The 27,850-nt window shown below is 50.0% G+C and overlaps 2 protein-coding genes and 2 long non-coding RNA genes across 4 annotated transcripts; 2 read left to right on the top strand and 2 right to left on the bottom strand.

The window, feature by feature from the left end:
- Positions 1-6,599: 6,599 nt before the first annotated feature.
- LOC112875784 (dolichol-phosphate mannosyltransferase subunit 1) lies at positions 6,600-9,318 on the bottom strand. Its single transcript, XM_025939756.1, has 8 exons — positions 8,998-9,318; positions 7,913-8,012; positions 7,763-7,796; positions 7,607-7,683; positions 7,483-7,508; positions 7,159-7,323; positions 6,966-7,080; positions 6,600-6,881 (listed from the first exon to the last, which is right to left on the bottom strand). Exons 1-8 carry the CDS (start codon positions 9,102-9,104, stop codon positions 6,777-6,779), a joined length of 729 nt encoding a protein of 242 aa, XP_025795541.1. The 5' UTR covers positions 9,105-9,318; the 3' UTR covers positions 6,600-6,776.
- Positions 9,319-11,242: 1,924 nt separating this feature from the next.
- On the top strand, positions 11,243-13,714 carry LOC112877098. The gene is made up of 4 exons (XR_003225436.1): positions 11,243-11,510; positions 12,739-12,847; positions 12,918-12,984; positions 13,270-13,714. It is a non-coding gene; the product is annotated as an uncharacterized LOC112877098 (long non-coding RNA).
- Positions 13,715-18,153: 4,439 nt separating this feature from the next.
- LOC112877920 lies at positions 18,154-20,560 on the bottom strand. Its single transcript, XR_003225597.1, has 3 exons — positions 20,393-20,560; positions 20,180-20,314; positions 18,154-18,444 (listed from the first exon to the last, which is right to left on the bottom strand). It is a non-coding gene; the product is annotated as an uncharacterized LOC112877920 (long non-coding RNA).
- Positions 20,561-22,150: 1,590 nt separating this feature from the next.
- LOC112873443 (DIMBOA UDP-glucosyltransferase BX8-like) lies at positions 22,151-24,033 on the top strand. Its single transcript, XM_025936390.1, has 2 exons — positions 22,151-22,889; positions 22,993-24,033. Exons 1-2 carry the CDS (start codon positions 22,394-22,396, stop codon positions 23,865-23,867), a joined length of 1,371 nt encoding a protein of 456 aa, XP_025792175.1. The 5' UTR covers positions 22,151-22,393; the 3' UTR covers positions 23,868-24,033.
- Positions 24,034-27,850: the final 3,817 nt, after the last annotated feature.

The following is a 27,850-nucleotide window of genomic DNA, read 5'->3' as shown; positions in this document are numbered from 1 at the left end:
AGATCAAGCCACACGTATCGCTGCAGTTTGGCACGTGGCTTGATTAAAATGGACACGCTGCTCTACATTGCAACTAGTTGCGACATTCTTTGCGAATGATGGTGTATGATAAATTTCAACGCTGAGGCCTTGTTATGGTACCAGGTTGCAAGTCAAAAGGCCTTGTCACTTGGCTCTATATTGTTTCAGTTTGCTGATTTCAACCACCTCTTCTTATGGAAGTTACTGAACTTAAACGTAATTAACAGTATGCAAAGTGAATTCTTTTTATGGTCTTCCAATTGTAGGAGGACACTTCTGTCTGCATATTTCGTCTATCAGAACTAGGGAAGTAATTCTCCATCAAGTTGGATCAAGTAATTCACCCATTTTGAAAGTGCATCTAGATCTCTAGTGGGTTTTGGTGAGTTTAATGACATCACGATTAAAGAACTAATAAACTTATCAAGTATATGAGCAGGTGTAATATTTTTGATGGATTATTATTCATGACAATTCAAAGTGGATCTTTGAAAGATTGACTCATGTAATGAGAAAACAAGTGATGGTCAATGAAATTGTGTAACAAATAAAGGAACAAGTTGCTAGTAGAAGAAAGATAGTCAAGATCAATTACTACATATCGGATTGAATGCCTTTGATAAATAAATATTAAAGAAAATGAAAAGACAAGCATTGGTAAAACTTGAGAAGTGCTACATTGACTATGTGAAGGCCTCAAGTTGTGTATATGCTTGTTGTGAAGAATTGAAATGTGATATGGTTTAACATACTTGAAGAAGTTGATAAAGATAATGAAATGGTTTTTCATTGTGGAATTCATAAAATGCAAACTCAAAATGGCATTTGAATGAAGGAGTTAATCAAGGGTATTTGTTTCCAGGGACTAAGCAAAGTGAAGGGCAAGCAAGGGCTTGGCATCCAAGAACCTAGCTAGGGTGAAGAAACAAATAAATAAGATTGACACCGATGCATTGAAGGTTATGGAGAGGCTCATATTGGGAAGCATTAATCATATTCGTATTTATTGACATCAAGAGTGGCTTGTGGACATGAAGTTGATTTCATTCATATGACTAGTTATGACTCAAGTCACTAGCTCAAGGTTGAAGTGCTCAAAGCAAGACGACAAAATTAGATGCGGTACTCATAGTTAAACATTGATCAAGTATGTCATTTATCAAAAGACTAAAGCTCAAATGAATGAAATAGTATTTATTATTGGTCTTGAGTATAGGTATGCTGTACTATTAAGAGGGATGTATCACATGATTCTTTGAATAAGATCTCAATGCTCAAGTATCCTATGAAAGTTGACATAGTTGATGAGAGACACAAAAGCCTCACAAGCACTTAGTTTTGGTTCCTATAGAGGTAAAACTAGAGATTCTGGTTCTACAAAACCGGATGTTCTGGTTTTGGTGCCACGTGTGTCTAACGGCTAACTGGTTTGAAAAACTGGAGGTCAGTTTCGGAATTTGGTACTTCCAATTTCTACCGACTGTTTCTAACGGCTAGATTTGTGGAGACGGGTATTTATATTCCTCCTCCACCTCCTTGGTTGGAGGCTGCTACTAAGGTTGTTGTTGTGCTTCCTGTTCGTGCAGTGCTAACTAGTAGAGAAGAAAAACTTTCCCTAACCCCTCTTTGTGAGGTTGTTTGATCCTTACTAGATCTAGTGAGTTGGATGTGAGAGAGTTCGTGATTGAGAGCAGTTGAGAGCACACAAACCCTTGAGCATTGCTAAGCTTAGTCAAGTTTTCAACTGAAGCATTTATTACTCTTGGAGGTGAAATCTCCTAGACGGTTAGGCGTCGCCCGATGAGTTCCCAAGCTTGTGGTAAGTCTCGGGATAGTTTATGCAAGTTGTGCTTCGCCTCCGCAAGGGAAGAACCTAACTAGTGGAAATGAGGAGCGGTTGAAATAGACCGAGCTCAAGGAATCGAGTTGAAAATGACTCGTACCCAACAAGTTCCTCAGCGGAGAGTATGATTCACAAGGATGAGTCCGAACTCCGAAAAAATAAATCCTTGTGTCTTCTCACTGGTTTGCTCATTTTATTGTGCTCATCAATATTATTATGAATTTGGTCAATCTACTTTGGTGCTAGTGTCTTTGGGTGCAGTAACTTAGAGCTTACACTTTGTCGGAGGATTTCTCCAGTCGGATGGCGGAGTGCACCCGTCTAATCCTAGTTTAGGATGAGTTTGGGGGAAGTCAAGAAATGCTTGATCTAGAGATGTATGAACACGGAAAGCACACAAGAGTTTAGAGTGGTTCAGGCTGCCGGAGCGTAAAACCCTACGTCCATCGTGAAATATATTGCTTATTTTGGTGAGGAACAGCTGACTCTGCGTGAGTGTCAACTTCCTTGTGTGTGTAAAGCTTGAGAAAGCTTCGTGTGTGAGTGAGCTTGTGGAACTTGAGAGCACTTGTCCGTTCTAACGTGTGCGCTCTCCCTTTTATAAGCTCAAGGGGAGCGCGTACACTGAGCGGGATCCCGACAGATGGACCCGGCGACATATCAAATATCGTACACATTGGGGCCTTAAATGCCACAATTTGAAAATCTTCCTCTTCCGGCCCCGTGCGTATCCTCCGTCAGGGTATGGTTATGTGCCGTCTCGCTAGCACAGGGTCTGCTACCAGTGACATGCGTAGAGGGAGTCATGCTGTCGCTGTAGAGTCAGCTCCCGTTAACAGGCGAAGGGGCTATGTTGACCCGCCATGATGTAGCCTTTGCGCACTGTAGCAGCGCATGCCGTGGCCTTCCTGCAGCATGTCATAATAACCCTTCGCTCACGCGCGTGGCGCTGTGATGTGACTACACGCCCTTCGCCCAAGCACGCGGTGCGGTGATACGACGCGCCGCCTCGATAACTGGCGGGCTTACCGTGGTGTCATCATACCTGCCCAACGTGTTAGTGGGCAGCCCATGCCCTGTCTCGGGCACGCGCACCCCAACCTCCCGCATTTAATGCGGTAGTTGGGCTGGCTTCCCGTAGAAAGCTGGCTGCCACTGAACACGTGGCGGTGCTAGTTTAGCGGCCGCTTGCTTAGGGGCACGTGGCGGCACCGGACCTCCTCCCTGGTGGGATGGGAGGTCCGGGCCCCCTGGCTGGCCCAGGCGCTCAGGCCCTCTGGGGGTCCAGCTTCCACACGTAGGGGCCCAAGACCACCCCGCGGTGGTCCGGGCCCGTGGTACCCGTTCGTGAGCACCTTGTCCATGCGGGCATGTGGAGGCGCCGGACATGCTAGAGCGTGGGGGGAGGTCCGGAGACCGTGCCCCCAGTTGTCAAGCCCGAGCCGTACGCCCTGTCACCCAAAGACTAAATGCGACGTTATAGATAACCTCACGCCCTTCTGGCTGGACACACTAGTAGTAGATACCCCTACCCTGTCTGTATGTACCGACACACTTCAAATTTGATTTGAGTGTAAACTCATTTGAGGGGGTTGATTGTTTTCGTTGTCTCAGCTTAGTCAAGTTCCGGTTTTGGCTGAATTTGATTTAATCCGCTGCATTTAAATGAAAATTTTAGATTACACATGTTCTCCTCTAGACGATATCAACCTTCTTTCACATTTTCTTAACTCACCCTTCGAGACTGCTAAGGATCAGTTAAGGACAGGAAACCCATCCTGTTTGCCTCGGCCTCGATTCTTCTTGTGTTTTCTGTAGGACACCCATCCATTCCTGTGTAAATGGGGGCTCCCTTCATCCGTTCTGAACGCTGCCTTCTAGATTCCCGTGAGAAAGAACCCAAACTCAATCGGAAGGCCTCCCCCATCTCAACAGATCATGGATCTGAATTAGCTGACACGCGAACAAGAGAATTACGTAAAACCGGCGGAACCCATGCTTAGGATCGACGCCACTAGTGTCCGTACATCCATCCGGCTCTGATTTGGTTGCCACGCCGCCCTCCAGGTCTTTATAAGCGCAGCCGCAGGAAGAAGAGAACGTGAACCCGCGACTTCCATCTTCCCTCCCTTTCTCCGAGTCCTCTTCCTCTCTCCCCCGCCGGCAACCAAGTCGAGAGCCCGAGGGAGAAGAGAACCTGCGACTTCCATCGTCCCTCCCCTCCTCTCGCCGGGAACCAAGTCGAGAGAGCCCGAGAACCCAATCCATCGCCAACATGTCTGCGGAGGACGGCAGCTTCCGCCCTCGCGACGACGCCTCGTCCATCGCCCTCCTACGCAGCCTCCGCTCCGGAGACGTCGACTTGAGCTTCGTCCACCGCGCCGACGTCTGCTCCGCCGCCCCCGCGGACCTCGTCGCCAACCTGGAGCCGGTGCCGGGCACCGATCTCGACCAAGGCGGCTACAACGCCATCTGGCTGTTCTACTGTCCCAAGCGATTCAAGAACGCACAAGGCAAACCCAGCGGGCACAGGCAGCGCGCGATCGCCGGCGATGGTACCTGCTGGCACTCGGAGGCGGGCCCGAAGCCCGTCAAGGGTCTCGACGGCGCCACGCTCAGCAATCTATCCTACGGCCGCAAGGAAGGAGGCTCCAGCCGTTCGTTCAACCGCATGGGATGGTGTATGACCGAATACGACGACAAACACGGCGGCGGCGGCAGCGGCGGCGACCATGTCCTCTGCAAGATTTATCGCTCGTCTTCGTCTCTCGCTAAAGCCGGGAAGTCGAAGCCGCCGACGACCCAGCGCTCGTCCGGCTGCAAGAGGAAGGCGACGGGCGACGAACCTCAGGCTCGGCCGACCAAGACGAGTCACAAGCAGGCCTGCGCCGGCGTCGACCAGGAGGAGTTCTTGCTTACTGACCAGCAGATGGCGATTCCAGAGCCAGAGTCCCTGCTTCCAACCGAGGAAGAACAGTTTCAGGACAACACTCTGTTCACCTTCCAGGAGTTGCTGGGCGGCCCGGGCTACGGCGAGTACTACGGTGTCTGCTCCCCGGACACCCAGTTCACCATGGACGAGATGTTCAGCAGATCCAGCGGATCTTGCAGCATGCCGACAGCAATGGCACCGCTTGATGCTGGCTTTTTTGAGGGCCTCGCTTTCTGATATGTAGCACTGGCTAGAACCAGCTGCTGCATGTGTGCTTAGCTGCAAGCAAGTTGCGGCCGTTGCTCTTGTAAGACTGACTCGATGTTGCTGTTGTTTTCGGGGAGGAGCGCCCATAGTCATTGCCCCGGGGATGCAAGTCACATTGACCGAACCTGGTTAACAAATATCGTGTTTTGGTGTCATTCGCTTGCGTGGTTCTTTGAGCTATGCATTTATATGCATGATTACTTTGTCCGTTTATCCCTTAAGCAAAATTTAGGCTCAATTTACTCTCTCAACAATTTCAATTAGTCCAATGTACCCAATAATAATATTTCTTTTTCTTCTCCGCGTATAAATTGAATTTTAAGTTCAAATTTTGTGAGTGGATAGAGAACATGATGTCATATGTTAAAAGATACATTAAGAATTTTTCATGGTTATTTTCATAGTTTGGAAATATTTAACACCCCAATTTATCCAAAAAATACAATTCTGCATGAAAAATATTTATAAAAATTATAATGTATTTTTCTAGCATAGGGCATCATATTATTATAAGTTACATTGCAAAATTTAAAGTTCAAACTCCACTTATAAGTGGAGAAATAAAAAAGAAAAATATTATTAGAGGGTAGATTGGACTAATTGAAATAGTTTGGGGTAGTAGCTTGAGCCTAAATTTTGTTTAGGGTATTAAGCGGACAAAGTGAATTGTTGAAGGGAGTAAAGTGGACTTTTTCCTACTTTTAATAAGATGCAACCTATGAATGAGCTAAATGAGAAAAATAATAAAAAGAAATGATCCTACCAAGAATTGAACCAAGGACCTTCCACTCCTCAAGGTGCACTTAAACCACTAAATTACAGCCAAGAGACAAGCTAGACAATAAATTATTACCCTTTTGCAGCCCAAACAAGGTTGCATGAGCAGTCGAGCTCGTGCTCATTTTGCCTCCACCAGTTGCGGCCAACTTTTGTGTGTGCTCTCTGGTGACGAGTATGATGCATTCAGTGCTTTTGTGTTTTTGTGCTTTGTCCATGGACCTGCAAGCTGTGTAGTATCATTGTCAGCTGTTCATTTCAGTGCAGCTAGGCAGTTTGGTGGATGTGGATACTGGTTGTAACATGTAGATTTATGGTGCTCGGATGTACCGCAATGTAGTTATGTTTCAAATGCCGGACAAATACATCTGATCGATAGGATAGCCATGGGTGCTTGGATGTATTGTAATGTTGATGATCTAGATGCCGAATAGACATCTCTTGGACGTGCTCGGATGTGCTGTAACGTTGATGATCAGAATGCTAGACGGACAGTGTTCCGTAACGTTGATAATTTGTTAATTAATGGGTGTTGCATTTCCAGAAACTCTGTTTCTTTTGTTCGTTTGCACACTCCACGATTCGTTTGCACACTCCGCGATAGGGCGCGCAACGCGCACCGGATGTTCTAGTGCATATGATTCTGCTACGAAGCATAGCACTGAATGACTGAAGTGAATCAAGAGAAGCCGATGAATACGGGACAAATTTGTATTCCACATCAGAATTATAATTCATTTGCACCAAACTCGACAGAAGTTAGGGGGCCACTTGTGTGAAATAATGTACCGACAAACCAAGACTTGTATACAATTATTCATTCGCAAGTTGGAGAGGTAAGTAGTGATATGCAACTCAAGCTGCAGTGACCCATCATAAAAATTCTCTGTTACACGGTTTTACCCACGAAGTTAGATGCCTACAGTACATCTTCAATTATGTTGTGAGCAACAGATACACGAGGCCTTTCAAATATTCAACTATCTCGGACCCACCAAGTTTTGAAATTCCAAAGACTCTGTCGACAAACGTTATTGGGACCTGGAGAGGATAGGGCGATCTTTACCACAGCCAGGAGATGATTATTATTACATGAAAGAAAAATGAGACAACACAGCAACGTACCTCTTCGATGTGATAACCTTTCCTAGTAGCCCTAACAATCATCTCCATCTGGAACACATAGCCCTTGCTGACGCATGAGGAGATTAAATCTTCCAGTACATCTCGCTTATATAGCCTATTATGAAATGATATTCATCATCAAAAGATGGTGGTTGAAAGGTGTTTATTCTGTTCGAAATAAAAGAAGGCACACCTAAAAGATCCAGTTAAATCTGAAGCTCCAGGCTGTAATAACGTTTGTGCAAGAACATTTGCTCCTCTGCTAGTCAGCTTGCGCATGAGATTCCAACCATGGACACCACCATTCTTAACATAACGTGTGCCAGTTACAACATCAGCACCAGTTTCCTTTTGCTTCCTGCTTAAGGAAACAACATGATTAAAAACGAACACATTCTTCTAAGCCAATTCATATCAATAGCCTCAGTGAAAGGCCCAAAGGGACTAGCTATTTGATTAAAAGTTTGTGACACTATTATCCTTTTGTGACTAAAAAATTCTCAGATAAGATTCTTACCTAATAAAGCTTGGCAAATACTTTGGCTGTTCAAGAGTGGGAAAAATAGTTAGCAAGCTAGGAAGGAAAATATTCTGAATAGCAAAAAATGTAATAAAAAAAACAAAAGGTGAAAGGCTCATACATGGTGAGATAGGTCTGCATCCATGATAATAACGAATTCCCCTGAGGCATGCTTTAATCCATGTAAATATGCGGTACCTGGATATTTGCAGTTGCTACTTAATATGAACGGATGGCATAAATACATAATAGACTTATATCGGAGTTCTAAACTCACCAAGTCCTAGCTTCCTTGGCCTAGCTTGCAGTAACTGGCATTGTGTCAGATCAAAGAAAATGTGTTAAGCCACGATACCAAATTAAAAAAATAAGACCGCATATACAAAAACTTCAAGCTGACCGGGAGCATATTTTAGAAGATACTTACAACACGATCTTCACCATATACTTGCTGCAATTGTTTTACAATATCCTGAGTTCCATCTGGACTACCATCATCCACAATAATGATCTCAAAGTTCACATCCCTATGGTCAAAAAACTTAAGCTCAGGTTTTATAATATGTAAGAATTTGGCAACATATCTATATGAATGTAAAAGTTTTTCCGTTTCACAAAAGTAGCAAGCTTCCAGCAAACAATGGAACTTAAATAATGGCGGCATAATGCATGATGACATTCTAAGATGGCTATTCTAAAAACAGGAATATGCAACAGGCCAAGACTTGCAATATCTAATACTGCATTTGATCTCCAATTAGAAGAGCTTCTCATGACCCATTTGACATAGCTGATAAACTCATAATGAATGTTTCAAGTTTTTGTAGAGCGAATTAGGCACACCAGGTCAGCACTAGGATGAAGGGTATCTATGACCTGTATGGTCCAAAATATGCAAATAGAAATTAAAACTGCTAACTGAATCAACTCTTCTTATAACAGGACTAAATCATCATTATGGCAGTTCAATACTTCAATAAACAGGCAAATTCTACCTTGATTATTGCCAAAATGCACTAAAAAATCGTTTCATTTATTGTTCTCAGAAAAGCAAGTGGCCAGTGATCACTTCATGTCTTCAACAGAACTGGCGTCATTATAACTCTGCAACTCTATACCGAAGAATGCGCAAGCAGAGCTCAAGGGAGGGCTGGCTAACGGCCACATAACAGAGCTCGAATTGCATGAAAGAGAGAACATAAGGGTGCTCTTATCATCAATTGGATGCATAACGGACTGATGAGTGATTCTAATTTATAATTTACATGTGCGTGCAGTCGGATCTCAGAGCAAGGTTGTTAAACAGATAGGGGTAGTTCCATTCACACAACCAGATCAGACCGATTCCTGTTAGGTGTTGATTCAATTTGCTCCGATTTTAACCACTGAGAACCGAATCGCTCCTAACTAATTCGAATCCGACGATTTCGTCCACGAAGACGATCTCGATACAACTGTAACGCGAGGAGGGAGGGACAGATCAGCGGCAGACGGCAGGCGGATTGTGCTTACGGGAGGTGCTTGAAGATGAGGTAGACGATGAGGGCGACGTTGAGGCGCTCGTTGTAGGTGGGCACGATGATGCTGTACGCGCGCTTGCCGCCCGCCGCCGCCTCCATTGACTGCCTGCTGGATCTCTCCTCCCTCAGGCGAGCGCTCTGTCGGGTGCTAACCACAGGCTGGTACCGGTGGAGCGAGGGGCTGTCGGTATGACCCTGAAGCTCCTTGTCGCCGCAGCCGCCGTAGCAGAGGACCGACGAGGCGGCGAACGAGGCCGTGCAGGTGCAGCCTTCGCCGGAGCGGCGAACGAACAGTTCGGGTTTCGCTAGGACGACCGGGCCCAAGTCCTAGCACATGTGAATGGGCGTAGGCCTGCGTAGTCCAGTTTTATGGCCCAGGAAAAGCCCACGAATGCGTATCAACTACAGATTGTCACACATTCGTTGGTTTGGGCCACGAAGAAGGAAAGTCTAAAGACATTTACACACTTGGGAAGTTGGGAATTGGGATCCTCTCCTCCCTCTCTCACACACACGACACACTTACAATCTTTTAGTTTCAATACCTATTTTGTATTTCGAAATTTCGAAACTCAAATAAGAGATGTTAGAGCATCTCCCACAGTTTTCTAATAAACATCTCCTAATAATATAGTATTGGAATGTTCCAATACCACTTTTATAGATTATTGGGAGAGATACTTTTACAGTTACCTAATAACCTCATCCCAGTACAACTAATATATCGGGAGAGCCAAAATTCTCGCTCTATTTGAGGGGAGTTAGGGTGAAATCTTAGGACAACCTAATAATTATTGGGGAAATAGAAAGCTTTTGGGAAATTACCGGAGTATATATTCTTCCCGCAGATTATTGAATAAAAGGAGACTGCTGAAGTGCTCTTATAGAGAATTCTACTGCTGCATTGCTCGAAGCTTAGTCGTGTGAAAGTACACGTGTGTTCAGTTTGTGAATGGGTTCTCGTACACAAGTTTTGGTTTTTTTCAGTACTCAGTACCTAATTTAACGCAACATGATGGATTCTCCTTCCTTTCTGTTGAATCTCAGCACTTTATTTTGTTTATTAACCAGTTTACAGTTCTGAACTTCTGATACTGTACACAAATGTTTTGTCTTGTTAAGCTAAATAAGTGTGTCCGCAAAAACTGTTGTCGAATGCGTCGATCCTACCCACCTGACAGGATCTGACACTCATCTCATCGACAAACTAAGCAGATTTACGATTATTGCCGTCATGACACCTCTACGCACCATCCCATCAGGACAGTGAACAATGCTTGACTGCAAAAGCAGGGTATTGCATCTTCTTGTAGTTGTAGCACTGGATGAACAATCGTACCAGGGACCTGCATCCTCAGCGCTTCAGTTGTTAGCAGTGATCACCAACAAAAATGGGATCAACCAGCAACAAAAGATGCCTTATAAAAAAAAACGAGAACATTCAGACATGAAGGGCCACTGGGCTAGTGAACTTTGGAGAATTGAAGGGAAGCGCACGTTCCCAATGTCAGTTCCTCAAGGTCTCGCCTGCAGGGAAACTGATCGTCAGACCGCACGGCAAAAGCTTTGCTGCGTTTTCTGAATCGGCCGGCACTGGACACCACGAGCGGCGAGGCCGCCAGCGGCGCGGAAATTCAGAGAGGAAGCGGCAGATACGACCATGGCAAAGAGGTTACGAGCATGCCGGCGTCGGTGACCGTGGTCCGTGGGGCCTTGAAACCCAGCGGCCAACGCCCATGGAAGATGCGCCGGTCAAGCGCTGCTCCACTCGTCCGCCGCCGAGCATCGCCACCCACGCCAGCAAAAGCCCCGGACACGGGACACCGTGTGGGTGGCGCACTGGCGTTTTGAAATTGGGAAACGGTGTAGCGACTAGCGAGCGAGGAATGTGGCCAGGCCTGGTGGATCCGGAGGAGGAGAGAGCCACGACGAGGCAGCCATCGCCGGACGGGAAGTGGAGCCGCCAACCGTGAGGAGAGCGCCGAGGGAGGGATGGCCGGCGCAAGGAAGAACCAGTTTGAAAAGTACAGGTCTCTAAAGGGGCTATATGTAAATATGTTCAGGGGTCTTATGCAAGTATCCGGATCGCGATTGATAATCGCAATCCAAAAGAGGGGTCAATATGTAAATAGTTAGGGGGATTGTGAAAATATCCGGATCGCGATCCAAAATAGAGGTGTTTATGTAAATTTTTAGGGGGGTTATGTAAATATCGAGAAGTTCCCCGCCGCGAGCTCACCACGGCCATCGCCGGCTCCGACCACCCCGAACCCGGCTCGGCGGCGGCGCTCAGACCGGAACGTCTCCATGCCCCGCGGCAAGAGCACCCGGGCGTCCCATCCTCCCCAAATTCCCCTTCTCCGAAACGAGAAGGTACGGGACGAGATTGGAGGCGGCGCCGCGGTGTACAGCACCATTGCGCCCACCGACAGTTACTCGATTAGGATGAGCGCCTCGGCGAGTCGGCGTGGCCCTCATCGTCTACCTCGTCTTCACTCACCTCCCGTAAGCACCGCCCCTCCCTCTCACTCTCTCGTCTCCCGTGTGCTGTGGATCTGTGCCTCTCCCTTTACCTTTAAGCCTTTGCTTTTAGGCTTATGTCGCGCTTGTCTTCGATGAAGAACCTCGTTGGATTCCAATTCGCTAGCTGCGATTGGCTTCTGTGTGATTAAAGCCTGACTTTTTTTTTGAAAAACAATTAAAGCCTGACTAAATTGGACTAAAATAGATGCCGGTCTGACCTGTGTTAGAAGTCACTTCCTCTGGATCCAACCACAAGCTTCCTAAAGATCTCACAAATATCGAAGCTTTGTGTATTAATGTATTATCTATGTTAGAATGACATCATATATCACTAGTGATTTGAGCTTGTAGCATTTGTTGGTCGTTGCTTTACATTTTACACTCCTAGCATTCAGTCAGCATCAGTTTGTCACCAAATATTTAGATGCCATAAATTGAACTGTATCTAGAAGACAAGGAATTGTATTAGTTTGCTAATGCTTTTTCTGTGGATTCCTACCTTGGAATGTCAAGTTTGAAAATCATTATTGTGGAAGATGGAAGCCCAGAAGGGGCACGTTTTTTTTTTTGTGATAAGGAAGGGACACAAGACACTGTAAAACAACTGCAGAAAGTATATGGCGAAGATTGTGTTATAAGTAATTTCAGAAACATTCTCCCTTTGATCCAGGAGTTTATTGTGTATATCTGATGTAGTTTAGGTTGTTTGGTACCATGGTTTGCTGCAATCTCTTTGACATTACATGGTAGTAGCTATTGCGATGGTGGGATCTGGAACATGGAACTTGGACTTGATGAATTTTGAGCTCTCATTTAAGCTTTGAGTGAATTACGTTCTTGTAAACATCCAGGTACTGCATATGTTTTCATGGATGAAAGCATGCATCACTTATTTGGCATTGTTTAGCTATTCGGAACATCTAATTTTCTTGCTAGTTGACTCTTCAAACTATTCGGAACATCTAATTTTCTTGCTAGTTGACTCTTCAACATTCTGTGCTACACAAATCTTCAACTTAAACCTGTATTGAATATATTCAGTCTGATTTATCTGAAAAATTCTTCATCAGTTTGCTACCATCTTGGCTGATATTACGCTTAAGCAATACTCGATCAGTTAGCTCTTCACCAAACTGAAATGAAATAGCTTAGAAGAATTTATATGTCTAGTCATGCTAAGAATGGTTGTATATGCATGGTTCAATCCCAGGCACAGGTTGAATTGCATGGCAGTGAAATGTTCTTGCACAGACATTACTGCAGCCTGGAGCGTCAGACTTGACTTGATCAATTAGCTGTGCCTTTTCCTACTTGAATAGGTAGGCTCCATACAGTTACTGTTATCTGATGCTTTTTCCCATGCCTTAACGAAAGGGCTACGTGTTTCAGATGGAGATGATTGTGAGAGCTACATGGAAAGGAAATCACATTGCAGCAGCAAGCCATCCTTTATCATGTAAGATTGGATTCACCATTCATCCCATGGCTCTGATGAATGAACTTCAGAACTCTGGTGGTTCTGAGATTGTAGAATATCTGAAAGAAGGATTGTAAGTTTGTAACTTCTGGAGTTCTGGTGGACAATCATAGCATAGCCGTATTACTTCAGCTTGAGTTAGGCAGAGAACTACAAAAGAAAAATGGTCGATATAGAAGTCCTGAGCTACATAATATGTTTCCAACTTGCCAACGGATTTTTGTACATGATGTTGTGTATTTTCTGTTCTTGACCTACGTGCAGTAGAAAGGGATCATCGTGGACGAGGAGTACGTCATCATGGGATCAGCCAGCATAAACCGGAGGTCCATGGACGGCTTCAGCGACACAGGAGCAGCATGGTCGGGCTGCTGCCGGGGCACACGAGATCTTCCCCGACTTCGGCGGCAAGGTCCTCGGCACGCAGTCGTCGCTTGATGCTTTCCCAATGCCCTGACCGCGTAGTCATGCACGAGCACGACGAGCTAATGTGAAATGTTGGTTGTACATTACTTGTAGGAGTTTATGATTTAGTATACAGATCAGACGAGATTGCTGCCGTCTTGTCCTTACGATGTCTCTGACTGATCAGATGTTCAAGTCAACATGCCTTAACAAGCCACACCTTTCACTCTGCATCATTCATCTTACAAAGATTCTTTCTTTAGAACATCTGACAGAGATTGTTAAGAAGACAAATCATTATCATCCACTCCAGTCATTATCCTTGCGTTGCATGGACAAACTAGAACTTGACGCACAGTTTTTGCAACTTTTATTGCTGCTGAAACAGACGCATGGTGATCAATAATCTCACCATTACGAGCAGGGGATACGAATCATTGGAAATCAAAACAAACCGCAAAATAGAGATCATCCCTGATTCATAAAACATGGCGTTTCTCAATACAATTAAACAGCTTCAGATTGATGAACGCAAAAGTAATCATGCATATAAATGCATAGCTCAAAGAACCACGCAAGCGAATGACACCAAAACACGATATTTGTTAACCAGGTTCGGTCAATGTGACTTGCATCCCCGGGGCAATGACTATGGGCGCTCCTCCCCGAAAACAACAGCAACATCGAGTCAGTCTTACAAGAGCAACGGCCGCAACTTGCTTGCAGCTAAGCACACATGCAGCAGCTGGTTCTAGCCAGTGCTACATATCAGAAAGCGAGGCCCTCAAAAAAGCCAGCATCAAGCGGTGCCATTGCTGTCGGCATGCTGCAAGATCCGCTGGATCTGCTGAACATCTCGTCCATGGTGAACTGGGTGTCCGGGGAGCAGACACCGTAGTACTCGCCGTAGCCCGGGCCGCCCAGCAACTCCTGGAAGGTGAACAGAGTGTTGTCCTGAAACTGTTCTTCCTCGGTTGGAAGCAGGGACTCTGGCTCTGGAATCGCCATCTGCTGGTCAGTAAGCAAGAACTCCTCCTGGTCGACGCCGGCGCAGGCCTGCTTGTGACTCGTCTTGGTCGGCCGAGCCTGAGGTTCGTCGCCCGTCGCCTTCCTCTTGCAGCCGGACGAGCGCTGGGTCGTCGGCGGCTTCGACTTCCCGGCTTTAGCGAGAGACGAAGACGAGCGATAAATCTTGCAGAGGACATGGTCGCCGCCGCTGCCGCCGCCGCCGTGTTTGTCGTCGTATTCGGTCATACACCATCCCATGCGGTTGAACGAACGGCTGGAGCCTCCTTCCTTGCGGCCGTAGGATAGATTGCTGAGCGTGGCGCCGTCGAGACCCTTGACGGGCTTCGGGCCCGCCTCCGAGTGCCAGCAGGTACCATCGCCGGCGATCGCGCGCTGCCTGTGCCCGCTGGGTTTGCCTTGTGCGTTCTTGAATCGCTTGGGACAGTAGAACAGCCAGATGGCGTTGTAGCCGCCTTGGTCGAGATCGGTGCCCGGCACCGGCTCCAGGTTGGCGACGAGGTCCGCGGGGGCGGCGGAGCAGACGTCGGCGCGGTGGACGAAGCTCAAGTCGACGTCTCCGGAGCGGAGGCTGCGTAGGAGGGCGATGGACGAGGCGTCGTCGCGAGGGCGGAAGCTGCCGTCCTCCGCAGACATGTTGGCGATGGATTGGGTTCTCGGGCTCTCTCGACTTGGTTCCCGGCGAGAGGAGGGGAGGGACGATGGAAGTCGCAGGTTCTCTTCTCCCTCGGGCTCTCGACTTGGTTGCCGGCGGGGGAGAGAGGAAGAGGACTCGGAGAAAGGGAGGGAAGATGGAAGTCGCGGGTTCACGTTCTCTTCTTCCTGCGGCTGCGCTTATAAAGACCTGGAGGGCGGCGTGGCAACCAAATCAGAGCCGGATGGATGTACGGACACTAGTGGCGTCGATCCTAAGCATGGGTTCCGCCGGTTTTACGTAATTCTCTTGTTCGCGTGTCAGCTAATTCAGATCCATGATCTGTTGAGATGGGGGAGGCCTTCCGATTGAGTTTGGGTTCTTTCTCACGGGAATCTAGAAGGCAGCGTTCAGAACGGATGAAGGGAGCCCCCATTTACACAGGAATGGATGGGTGTCCTACAGAAAACACAAGAAGAATCGAGGCCGAGGCAAACAGGATGGGTTTCCTGTCCTTAACTGATCCTTAGCAGCTTTAGAGTAATAATGTTTTTTTGGAAAAAAACATTCCATAGTGCTCCCATGTTGATACAAATACGTTAAAACAGTGTTGTGAAGAAAGATCAGTTATATATCATCCCAAACAGCTTCTTGAATTGTGTATCACATTGGAGATACGGTCTGGAAACTTGAAAGGTCTACACAACCAAATACAGTAAACACAAATGATCGCCCCTCAACAAAAAGGCCCCCCTCCCGCCTTCTTTCGTTGCTCATTTTGGTTGGTTGCGTCTGCCATCTAAAATAGCCTGCTGATCCTTTTCAATCCTCGGTTTTCGCCTTTTCTAGTTTCTGTAATTGAAAACAGTAGAAGTTAGTTACCATGCAGCCCAGAAGAATGTGCATAGCAAAAATACAGTAACAACAGTGTACAACCCATATTTGAAACAGTAACAAAGACAAGGTTCTATCACAGCAAGGCAAGTTCCCATTAGCCAATAACTTGTTTGAATGCTACACTGGACTTAAATAAAGAGCTCGATACATGTAACCAATATCAGAACAGGAAATGTTACCACGTGTTTAAATCTGTCATCAAGAACAACAATTTCGTTGTTAGCAAGCTGAAACCATACTCAGCATATAACATGACTTCTGCACTCCATAACTGATCAATCACACCGAGGTTTACCTATACTCTTATCACTAATCAGGGACTGTGAATTCTAATATGGAAAATTCATTTTCTAAGCTCCACAGAAATGCAAGCATATGATCCCTAAAAATGTTATGATCACTTCGATTAAAAAGTGCCCAAATAAGTTGTAGACTAAAATCAGGCATGCTATTCAGATTCCAGGTGCGATGTGGATTGAGGAAGGTCCAAACATTGGTTTTGACATGATGAACAATAACCAAAAGTAATCTAACCAACTTGTTCACACTGCAGTATACAAACATCCTATATAAAGTCTAAAAAATAAAGATGTTCAACCAAGGTAGTTTCATACTCCCATCATTGTAACCTAACCTTAATAATGGAAAAAGAAATGCTAAAGAAATTAATTTGAGAAATGTGAATGCTTCTACATGAAACAGGTAGCAAATATATACACCCAATAGGATCACTGAATTATCAATGTTAATGCTTGCAAAGCACAGGAATACAGTTACTTTCCATCCATTGATTGATAACAAGAATCAGGTGACCGCACTCACATAGCCACTCAGCATTGCTAATTTGCAACTAGGTCAATAATCAAAGCAGACATGATTTTGACATTACCATGAGAATCCAGAAGTAACCTAACCTTGTTATGTACACTAGAGCATACAAAACATCCTATTCTGAACAACAAAGATATTCATACCAAGTAGATTCACCACCATAGTTCGCTTCGCACCAAACATTCAATGGCATCTAACAATCCTACCCAGAAACAGAATGCTAAGTCAACTAATTTGAGGAATGGGGTAAGTTCTAACAAACTAGCAGACATGTATGTGCAATGGGATCGCCGAAGTATATCATGCAAACGCTTGCAAAACTGATCCCGTGATCCGACGTGTCCGGGAAGACAGTCTCTTCGCATCCTTTCAGAAGACAGAAAGGAACAGCTTTGCTGACCTAGCCAACCACGGAACAAACCAAGCGACGCAACAAACAACCACCGGGACAACACTCACGCCGCCACGCCTCGTCGCTACGCTAATTGCAAGAGCGTGGTCGAATTCGGCACAAGTGGGGAGCGAATCGGTTGGCGAGGAGTTGAGGGATCCCAAATCGAGGCCCGGCCAGCGACGCGTGCGATTGGGGGGGGGGGGGGGTGGCGGGGGCGCTGCTTACGGATTGCTCGGAGTGCCATGCGAGGCCGCGGTAGACGTTGACGGAGAAGGTGCCCGCCAAGTAGAGCGTGGCGACGCCCAGCCCCGCCGTCAGCGCCTTGAACGCCAGGTCGGCCACCGCCATCGCGCCGCTTCTCTTCCTCGGCCCGGAGCAGCAAAACCCTCGCTTGCGGCTCGCGGAATGGGGATTCTCAACTCTGACGACGACGAGAGAGACGAAGGGGAAGAGGAAGCAGGAGGTGGGCCTGGGCCAACGAGCGGCCCGGCCTTGCGCAGCCGGCCCATGTAATATCTGACCCTGGGCCATGCATGCTTGACACGTCTGACCAAAAGAGGCCGATCGTGGCCGATCGAACATGTGCCGTGCCGTTCCAGAACAAAACGCAAGTACAAAAATGACGTGGTACGGGCCGCCTAGCTAGCCCGCCGTCCAGGAAGGACCCACGAGTAGACCAGACCAGACCAGGGACGCGCGCACCTTCCGCCTGTTTGTACCGCGGTCTCCTTCGCTGCCTCGCGTGCTGCTCCTGCCCGATGCTCTGCTAGAAAGGCTACCTCCCCGTTATCGTTTTAAGTGGATACCTAATAAATATTTTTTAATCAGCTAATTAATTATGTCGCTCTAGTTTATTTCTTCTTTCAAGAGGACCTTGCAGCAAATCCTTAAATCTCTTTGAAGCATTCTGGAAATCGAAGATGTTATATTAAAACATACTACTAATGCAATACCATTTAAGTTTAATCAAACACACATGTGCAAGAGAGTACCCTTGTTTCCCGTTCAAGTACACTCAGTTTTTCTGAGTCCACATGCTCACAATGTTTATCTTATAAGTCCTTTAATGCGTGGCATCTGCGACCAAGGCTCTCTTTTGTCATCGTCCCGACGAAAATATGTAGTAACTTGTTTAGCCGTTCGTCTGCCAGTGCTCCCTGCCTTTGCATCAGTTGCTTCTTTTGTATCATATCCACACAGGCTTCACAAATTTTTTTGTCATCTTGTGGTGTCCAAAAAACCTTCTGAGTACCTGGTTGAAAAATACTCTAGCATTAGCAATTTTGTATAAAAAGGAGTAAATTCATCATATAGAAATGAATCGATCAACACAACAAAAACCATTATAGATCACAAGTAAGCATACGCATGAAACAAATACCACCATGATTACAGATGTTGCTACACTTATTAACGTTTTATGTTGAGAATGTAAATGTAGCCCCGTACCTGGTTGGGTTAATTAAGTAATTCTTTGGAGAGAGAAAAATAAAAAGTGGAGTGTGTGGTTCAATGTTGGAAGATGGAAATTGGGGTTCAAAATCTCATGATTAGTGTTGGTGTAAATAGCATAAATGTAAAAGGATCTTCTTGCATATTGGAGAAATATAACGAGGAGAGCGTGAGCTCGGTAGAGACACACCGGAAATTCCCCCAAAAACAACAATTAGCTTTAGCCACAATGTTGCAGCTAGACTTAAGAAATATCTCAGGTTATAAGCTGCAATTTACATTTTGAAATATGTGAAGCCAAGTATTTAAATCTTAATAACGAATCCACAAGGGTTTGTCCAATGTAAGAGGTCTTTTTTTGGGTTTGTATATAACCAAACCGTGTACGTCTCCTAGTCCGTAGAAGGTTGAGATCCTAGGAAGAAGGATATGTACCTGATTTAGTTTCCTTTTCCGAGTGTCCTTTTTTCTTCTGATTCGCGTGTCTTTTTGCCAACATGGCGAGGGAACGTTGCCTGGTTTGCCGGCGTTTACGTGCCATGGCGAGGCAGGCGTGGACAGTGGCGTGCCCTACGAATGACCTACGAATTAAGAGGGCGATGATCCGGCCTTAAGCATTAGAATTGGTGTTCAATTGTTCCGTTTTGTCGGACTCTGAGATTTCGCCGCCCCAATAGTGCAACCGAACTGGGTACATCATGCAATTGACAGATGCAAATCAATAAAAGCCAAAAAGAAAATGACATGTGAATCGACAAGCAGTACTTCATCTGTAAATAATGCAGTTCCCTGATGGGTAGAAAAGAGGGCGGTCTGGCCTTAAACCTCGTATTTAACTTTTCCATTCAACAAGCATCAGCATTGATGTTCAAATATGCAAGATCCAAGGACGATGAGTACGGCTGCGCTGCTGACCTTGACGAACGCCGGTGTCACTGCGTGCGACGGACTCGGCGGCAATGGATTCGATCGAGCAGCTGGTGTGTAGGGACGGCACTGCACGCTGGGAGACGTGATCACGATCCGTTTTCCTGGAAAGCAGCTGGTGCCTTCCGATCGGACGAGGGGCGAGCGCTAGGGCGTGGGAGAGGGCGGGCGAGGGCGAGGACGCGCGCGCGATCCGCTGGGAGGCTGGGCGTGGGTACGGTCCTGGCTTCACGATCGCAGGAAACACTTGATCGGAATCGGACGGCGTGAGGGCCGTGCGGCGGACGGACGCTGGGCGACGGCGCGAGTAGGGCGACTGTCAGAATCGGCAGCAGAGCTACTCGACAGGCCACCGATCGGCCAGACACCAGACCCGATCGGCGACGAGCCGCCGACCAACGCACTACAGACGCCGATCGGTGCAGGGCCATCTATTTTAGATCAGAAGGCTGCAGGGCCATCTGCTTTGCTTAGCGCTGGACGGCGGGCGCCATGAATGCTCGTGGCGAGCTCGCCGGAGAATGAAATAGCAGATCAGATCGACCTACGGTGCACGCAATTTCGACGGGTAGCGCGAAAACGGAAAGCTAACGAGATGGGGATCTCACTTTGGGTGTTCCGGAGGGCAGCGACGGCACGATTCGAACTTAGGGCGGCGAGGATGGTCGGCTGCTCGGTTGTGTTGCGGTTCGGTCCTGCATGCAGAACGACGGCGGGGTTCGGCGGCGCTGCTCCTAGCGATCCTGTGACGCAGACGAGAGGGAGGATAGAGGTGAGAGATGGACAAGATGATCAGATAATAGCAAATGGCGGCGGCTTACTGTAAGAACGACGGCGACGACGGCACGGCGGCGGATGTGGGGCGGAAGAGGAAGGGAAGGCTGTGGCGTTGCGTTTTATATGTAGAACAGATCAGGAGGAGCTGCCGAGGGCGAGTAGCTGGGCGTCGCGAGGGCGCATGCGGCCGAGGCGCGGCACAGCAGCTTAAGTGCTATATTACCATGCTCCAAGTTCCATCTACGAATGCAAACAATGCGACAGGTTGCTAGCAACCTAGCATAGTATCATCATGCACTACTGCACTAGGGAAGTGGGCACCTGAGTCCGCACTAGTTCATTCTGATGATATTTTGGTCGACGCGATGACAGGGGGGGGGGGGGGGGGTAGAAAGCCTACCTCCCTAATTCACCAATAATACCATTTTTGTCGAACTAATGTTCACCAATAATACCACGAAATATCCTTATAAAAAAATACCATGAGACATCCTACGGCAGGGATCTGAACAGTTTACCTTGCCATTGGTCCGGGACTCCGGGTACAGCCTGCTGCTACCATCCCTGGTGTGTGCCGGCCCGTGGCCCGTGGAGCAACCTTGTGACCTAGCTGGTGTACTTCCCTGCCCGGCTGCCCCCAACTGGACAGCAGTGGGTCCTGTCATCCTCGTATGGTCCCCTGCTGGATGGGACCAGCCCTCGACCTTGACCTCGGAGCCTGGATGAGCTCTGCAAGCAAAGGGATCCGCTGTGAATCTTGCTGTGATCAAGGCTTCAGTCGGAGATGGTTCCTCTACTCCTCTTGGTCCTCCTCTTCTCACCCGGAGATGGGGCTACTCGGGCCTGGACAGGGGAGAGGCTTCGGTAGGCCAGCCTCATGGATGTTTTAGCGATGAGATGGACCTCTCTCTAGAGGCCCAGAACTGGCCCGGATAATGAAAAGAAAAATACTATTTTGCATTCTGTTCTTGACTATAGTTTGTCAATCCTGTGATTATATATTCTGCATCCAGGGACCAGGGGCAATGTTCATGCTATTGGTCAAATGATTTCGTTCAATTCAAATGCATGATCTTTTTCTCCTTTTGCTTGTAGCACAGTAACAATAGCATGCTGCTGCTGACTAGTCTCCTACACAGTTCGATCGACCTCGCATCTGAGATAGTGCGTGGGTGCGCGTACCATTCGACGGCGGCAGTCAGAACACGGAGTACGCCGTCTGCCTCAGCAATGATCGGCACCAGATCTGATGGTCTCTGTCTTCACGATCTTATGAGCAAACCCGTGGACATGCCGTTCCATGGTTTTAGCGGTCTAGAAGAACGACACCAGCGCGGTCAGACAGCATACCATCCGGTCACGGTGGGGCAGGCCGCCGGCGAAGATGAGGATGCCCGTGCGTCGGTAGTCTAGAAGAAATCACAGCGTCTAGGCGTCCAGCAAGCGGCGAGACGAACGACGCTGCCGCGGGCGGCCAGCAGTCACGACACGATCCGGACAGGTTGGGGCAGGCCGGTGAGGATGAAGGCTGACCAAGAAGGCTGCTGCCGTTCCTACCTCCTTCACCGTACGTGTCATCTTCCATGAAAATTAATATGGTGGAAGGACCGCATGCTTTCCATGATTGACGTCGATGCCGGCCCGGTTTTAAACCTAAGCAGCGAGGGGCAATAACTACCTGAAGAAGACGGCAGCCAGAAATCGTTTGGTGCTGCTACTCGGCTGTCGTCCTCGTCTCTGATCGAGCATGGACAATGGCGGGCTGGCGGTGTCCTCTACGGCCGCAGTTGGCAGAGCACGCCATGGGGCAGAAGAGATGTTCGGTTGTGCTGGCCACCTTGTTCCGTGTGCCATTTGTCAAGTGAAACTGGGCCAAAGCCTCGTGATTGCTGTTCCGTTTAGGCAACGACTGACGTGCCCTCTGCCTCTATCACAAAGACTCTAAAAATCAAATAAGCGAGTTGTGACTATAGTGAAGTACAGAGGGGTAGTGGGCGCTGCACTCTGCAGAACCACCGGCCGTGACGCCGCCACCAGCGCCAGCCATGGCCGCGGAGAGCAGCGCCGTCCAGGGCGGGCGCCGCCGGCACGTGCTCCTGTTCCCGCTCCCGTACCAGGGCCACATCAACCCCATGTTCCGGCTCGCCAGCCTCCTCCACGCGCACGGCTTCGCCGTCACCGTCTTCCACACCCACTTCAACGCGCCGGACCCGGCGCGCCACCCGCAGTACCGCTTCGTCCCCGTCCCCGACGGCACGTCCGGCCCCGCGCCCGTCGCCATCGAGGACGTCGTCGCGCAGATCCTCGCGCTCGCCGCCGCGTGCGAGCCCGCGTTCCGGGACCGCCTCGCCGCCGTCCTGGAGGAGTACTCCAGGGACGCCGTCGCGTGCCTCATCGCAGACGCGCAGCTGCTGCCGATCTTCGAGGTGGCCACGAAGCTCGCCGTGCCCACGCTGGCGCTGCGCACGAGCAGCGCCGCCTGCTTCAAATGCTTCGCCGCGTACCCACTGCTCTGCGAGAAAGGCTACCTCCCCGTAAAAGGCATGTCCTCTGATCCTGTCCGTACGTTTCTAGTAGCTCGATCGTAGGAACAGGAACACATGTTCCTCGGAGCAACGTGAACTCGTTTGATGCATGGATGCAGAGTCACAGCGTGACATGCCGGTGAGCGAGCTGCCGCCGTACCGAGTGCGCGACCTGATAGGTCTCGGCGACGACAGCTGCGGTGCTGGGCGCGAGCTTCTGGCCCGCGCCGTGACGGCCGTGAAGGTCTCCTCGGGCCTCATACTCAACACGTTCGACGCGCTCGAGCGGCGCGAGCTGGAGGACCTCAGGCGGGACCTCGCCGTGCCGGTGTTCGACATCGGCCCGCTCCACAAGTTCTCCCCGTCCGGCGACAGCAGCCTGCTGCGCCAGGACCGGAGCTGCCTGGAGTGGCTGGACGCGCGGCCGCCGGCCTCGGTGCTCTACGCGAGCTTCGGCAGCCTGGCCTGCATGAGCCAGCGGGACCTGGAGGAGACGGCGTGGGGCATCGCCGGAAGCGGCGTGCCGTTCCTCTGGGTGGTCCGGCCGGGCATGGTCCGCGGGTCCGCGCACCAAATGCTTCCCGAGGGGTTCGAGGCCGCGACGCGCGGGCGCGGGATGGTGATGTCGTGGGCGCCGCAGGAGGAGGTGCTGCGCCACCGCGCCGTGGGCGGGTTCTGGACGCACAACGGGTGGAACTCGACGATGGAGAGCGTGTGCGAGGGGGTGCCGATGCTGTGCCGCACCTACTTCGGCGACCAGATGGGGAACGCGAGGTACGTGGAGCATGTGTGGAGGGTGGGCTTCGAGGTGGGCGGCGAGCTCGAGAGAGGCGCCGTCGAGGCGGCGATCCGCCGGCTGATGACTGGCGAGGACGGCGCGGAGATGAGGGCGAGGGCCGGCGAGCTGAAGAAGGCGGCGGAGGAGTGCACCAGCAAGGGCGGGTCGTCGTGCCTGGCCATCGATAAGCTGGTCGCGCACATGCTGTCCCTGTAAAATTAGCATTTTGTCCCTCCGTCATCATGTTTGTGGTTTTCGTGTCTGAACTCGGTAATCAGTTGAACCTCTTTTGGCTATGATGAAACTTGCCTGAAAGCTGTATTGCCTGAAGCTTTTTAGCAGCTGAACCTCATCAATGGAGCACATTATAAGGAGACCTCTATATATCAGACGAAATCAAACATCTCTGAGATACGTCGAAAATTGAAGGAAAGCTGTGTAAATAACGTCTGTTGTATTCAGATTCCACGGAATCCACTTGAATTGAAACTCGGAACACAGACGGCAGCAGCTCGCTGGATGAAGACGAACACCGCACGTGCTACGTGTGCAGGAACGGCCATGCATCTGTGGCGATAAGACGACGTACCCAGCACTCCCAAACTTGGAAACCTCCAAATCGCACGTCGTCAGGGCCATACGTGCAGCCGCCCAGCCGATAATAAGGGAAGAAAAAGGCCGTTGCAGGGCAGGCGCACCGCACACCTTGGCGTCGATGTCATCTACCGCAGCCACTAACCAGCCGCGAGGTACATACAGGTCGACTACCAGCGTACGTTCTCCCGTGGAGTTTCAGTTTTGTTTTCTTTCCCCGATCTACTCGTGTCGTGGACGCGCAACACCAGCGCCAGCCTCGCGCTCGCCGCCGTCGACGGAAAAAGGGAACCGCGCTACGTAACGGCGACCGTACACGACGGGCAACGCCATCGACCCATCGTGTACAGCTAGACCGCCTAGACGACGCCGGACATGTGTCGGCGGATCCAAGTCTAGGAGGGACTTGGGATCCGTCTGGAGCTAGGCGCACGGGTCGTCGCTGGCGTCCCTAGCTGCAAAGATAAGATGCTCGATCGCGTGCGCGTGGAACGTTCGGTCGATTCTCGTGTGTGATGCACAGTGTTCAGGGAACGATACCGCCGACGAACCAGACACAAAACTTCGTTTCCTGGGATCTAAAATTTAGAGTATCATATCAAAGAGAATCTTATCATTTAAAAGTATTAAATAAAATCTAATTACAAAACTAATTGCAGAACCCCAATGCTAATTCGCGAGACGAATCTAATGAGGTATATTAGTCCATGATTAGCGGATGATTACTGTAGCATCACTGTGGTAAATTATGGATTAATTAGGCTCATTAAATTTGTCTCGCGAATTAGCACCCATCTGTGCAAAAAGTTTTGTAATTAAACTTTATTTAATACTTCTAAATAATAAAATTCTCTTTGATGTAATGGGTTTAAAATTTAGAGGGTAGGAAACGAACGCGCCCGAATCAAAACATCTCACCGTCGTCGTCAGCATTCGCCGAGACGATTTGGTGCAGCTGCAGCAATCTCAACCGAACGGGCAGGAAGCCCGCGTAAATGTCTGGGCCTCCACTCAGTTGTTGGGCCCGCAGATCAATGGATCGGACGGCCATTCTCATCACTTCCAAGTTCCAAACGGCACACTGAGGCCCAAATCCTGTGTGTGGTTCCGGTCCATTTGGGCGCTTCCCTTCTCCTCTGCGCCGCGCCGATCCGGCCGCCGCAGCTGGCGCCCTCTAATCCGCGTGACTCATTTCTGGCCGGTCGACTTGCTCCCCGGCCGAGTCAAGAGACTGCCGACGCTGACCGGCGGGCCCCGCACGCTGCCGCTTAGTACGCCGCAGCACGCAGCCGGCCCGGCCTCTTGCTTAGCAGCGCTGCACTGCACTGCTAGCAGTATCATTAGCATACCCCCTCTGGTATTTCAAACGTACAGCGTGTCAGCCTGTCATGGTGTCATGAGGCAGGCAGGCTAATGGACGGCCATGTACAGCGGCGATACTCGTGGGTTACGCAAGATCTCGGGCAATAATGCTGCTCCCAGCAACGGGGCTGGGTCGGTTACGTTAGGAGCAAGTTATAATAACAGTATACAGTCGGATTGCTGGTTGCAACGATCTTCACAGCCTATCTCTTGGTTTACTCGTACCATTATTAGCTTTTCACCATTAATATATAGTGTATTTATCTCTTTTATAAAGTTTTTTTATCTTGTGTCGAAGCTGGTTGTAACCTTTCGGCCCGCTTCTCCTCTCCTCACTCCTCCACTTCAGCATTCATTCAGCCTGCTTATAGTTTCAGTACTTGCTCTGACGCGGATACATGCAGGTCGAAAAGGAGCGGCCGGCGACACGACGGGACAGCATGTGTGCCGTGGGGACGGGCCTGGGCACGTTGCGCTGCCGCCGTGCCCCCCACGGCCGGGACGCCCCGGCCCGGCGTCGTGGCCTTTCCCTCCGTCGCCTTTGCTTTGCTTTGCTTTGCCCCCCTGATCGCCGATGCGCGGATGGCTTTCTCCATTCAAAAGGGGGTATCAGTTCTGGATGGAATCTAAACACAGGCGCAGGGGGCTCACCAACAGTGATCTACTGCTATCTTCCTTTTGCTTTGCCTTTTTCTGTATCTTTCCTTTCCTTCCCCAAGGTGCTTGGCGTGACGACACCTTCCTAGCTGCCGAAAGCCCAGGTTGGGTTCATGATCTTATTCCATCGAGCCGAGCAGGGCTGGGCGGGGCGCGGCAGGACAGGACAGGACAGCGCGAGCAGGGCGACATGCCAGTGGGTTTCCTCAGCGCGGCTTGCCTGCCTGCCTCTCCCACGGCCATCATTGCCGCCCGCCCAACCTAGCCTCACTCCACGTCTTCACTCCACCACTCCACCTCGCCAGGCAGGCAGGCTCACCTCACGCGGGCGCCACCCATCTGAGTGGCTTCTGCCGGGCCTGGCGGCCGAGGCGCCGAGCTGCTGGCTTCTCCAACTTCCGACGCCGCGCGCGTACAACGTATACGTTGCCATTGCGTGCGCGGGCGGGGAATTCCATCGCCATCGCGCGTCCGCCGAGCTTGTCGCGCTCGCGCAGGCACCCGCACCACGCAACCGGCCACAGCCTCCCTCCCTCCCCCACCTACCTGTTGCTGTGCTGCACCCCTAGCATACGGCGCGACGACGACGAGGACGCCACTGATGTCTGACGCACACGGAACTACGGAAGTGAATCCCATGGCACTGTGCGCACGTACGTACGTGCCTCACCGGCACCGCCTTGTCCGACGGATTCGTCGTCAGGTCCTCGAGATCACGTCCGTACTCCGTAGCGGTAGCACGGACCGCGCAGTTGGTGGGATTCATGGCTCGGCTCGAAACCAACGCCGTGCCGGGGAGGGCCGAGGAATGATAGGCCTGCGATTTTTTGAACTCTACACCCAAGGAACACTGTGCTGGACTGCTGCTGGGTGATTCATGGATGGAGACCGCCGTGTCTGCAGGTTGTTCGCGAGCTTGTTCGTCGTCGGCTAACAACTGGTCATCGGAGCAAAACGAACTGGCCGAGACGGCTTGTGAGGCGGTAACATTGCAGTAACTGGAGTTCTCCATCGATTGTTGCAGGAGCGGCGGCGGTGGCAGCCCCCATGCCATCGATCGACGTCGTGGCGGAATCGACCGGCATTCATGGCCGCTCGAATGTCAATGCTTTCGCGGAGCTTCCGCGTACGGGCTGCGGCCAGGCCAATGAAGAGGCCCCTCGTGCGCGCCGTTGCCCCCCGTGCAATCGGAGGGCACAGGGCACAGGCACCCTTCCCCCGTGCGCGCGGTCGCGTCGTGGTACGTGGGTGGCGCGCACGTGAGCGTGCTCGCCGGACATTTACGCCTCCCGGTCACGTCGAGCACCGCGCCGAGCGGAGTGGGGCCAGCCGGCCAGGGCAAGGCAAGGGCGCACGGGGAAAGAGGGAGAGAGGGAGGAAAAGGGCGTTCCGGCCCGGTCCCAGCTCGGCTCGGGGGAAGCGATCGGGTGAGGCCGGACCGGGCCGGGGAGATGGATGGGTTCACTGCGGCTCACGAGGCCGCCGTGCCGCTCGCTGTGCGTACGTGCGGCCTGCCCGCGGGGGCAGCAGGACTGCGAACCATCCCCAACTGATTGCCCACCGTCAGTTACTTGTGTGGTCTTCAC

The sequence above is a fragment of the Panicum hallii genome, chromosome 9, assembly GCF_002211085.1.
Source record: "Panicum hallii strain FIL2 chromosome 9, PHallii_v3.1, whole genome shotgun sequence".
In the NCBI taxonomy this organism is placed as follows: Eukaryota; Viridiplantae; Streptophyta; class Magnoliopsida; order Poales; family Poaceae; genus Panicum; species Panicum hallii.
This window is presented reverse-complemented; position numbering and strand designations above follow the sequence as displayed.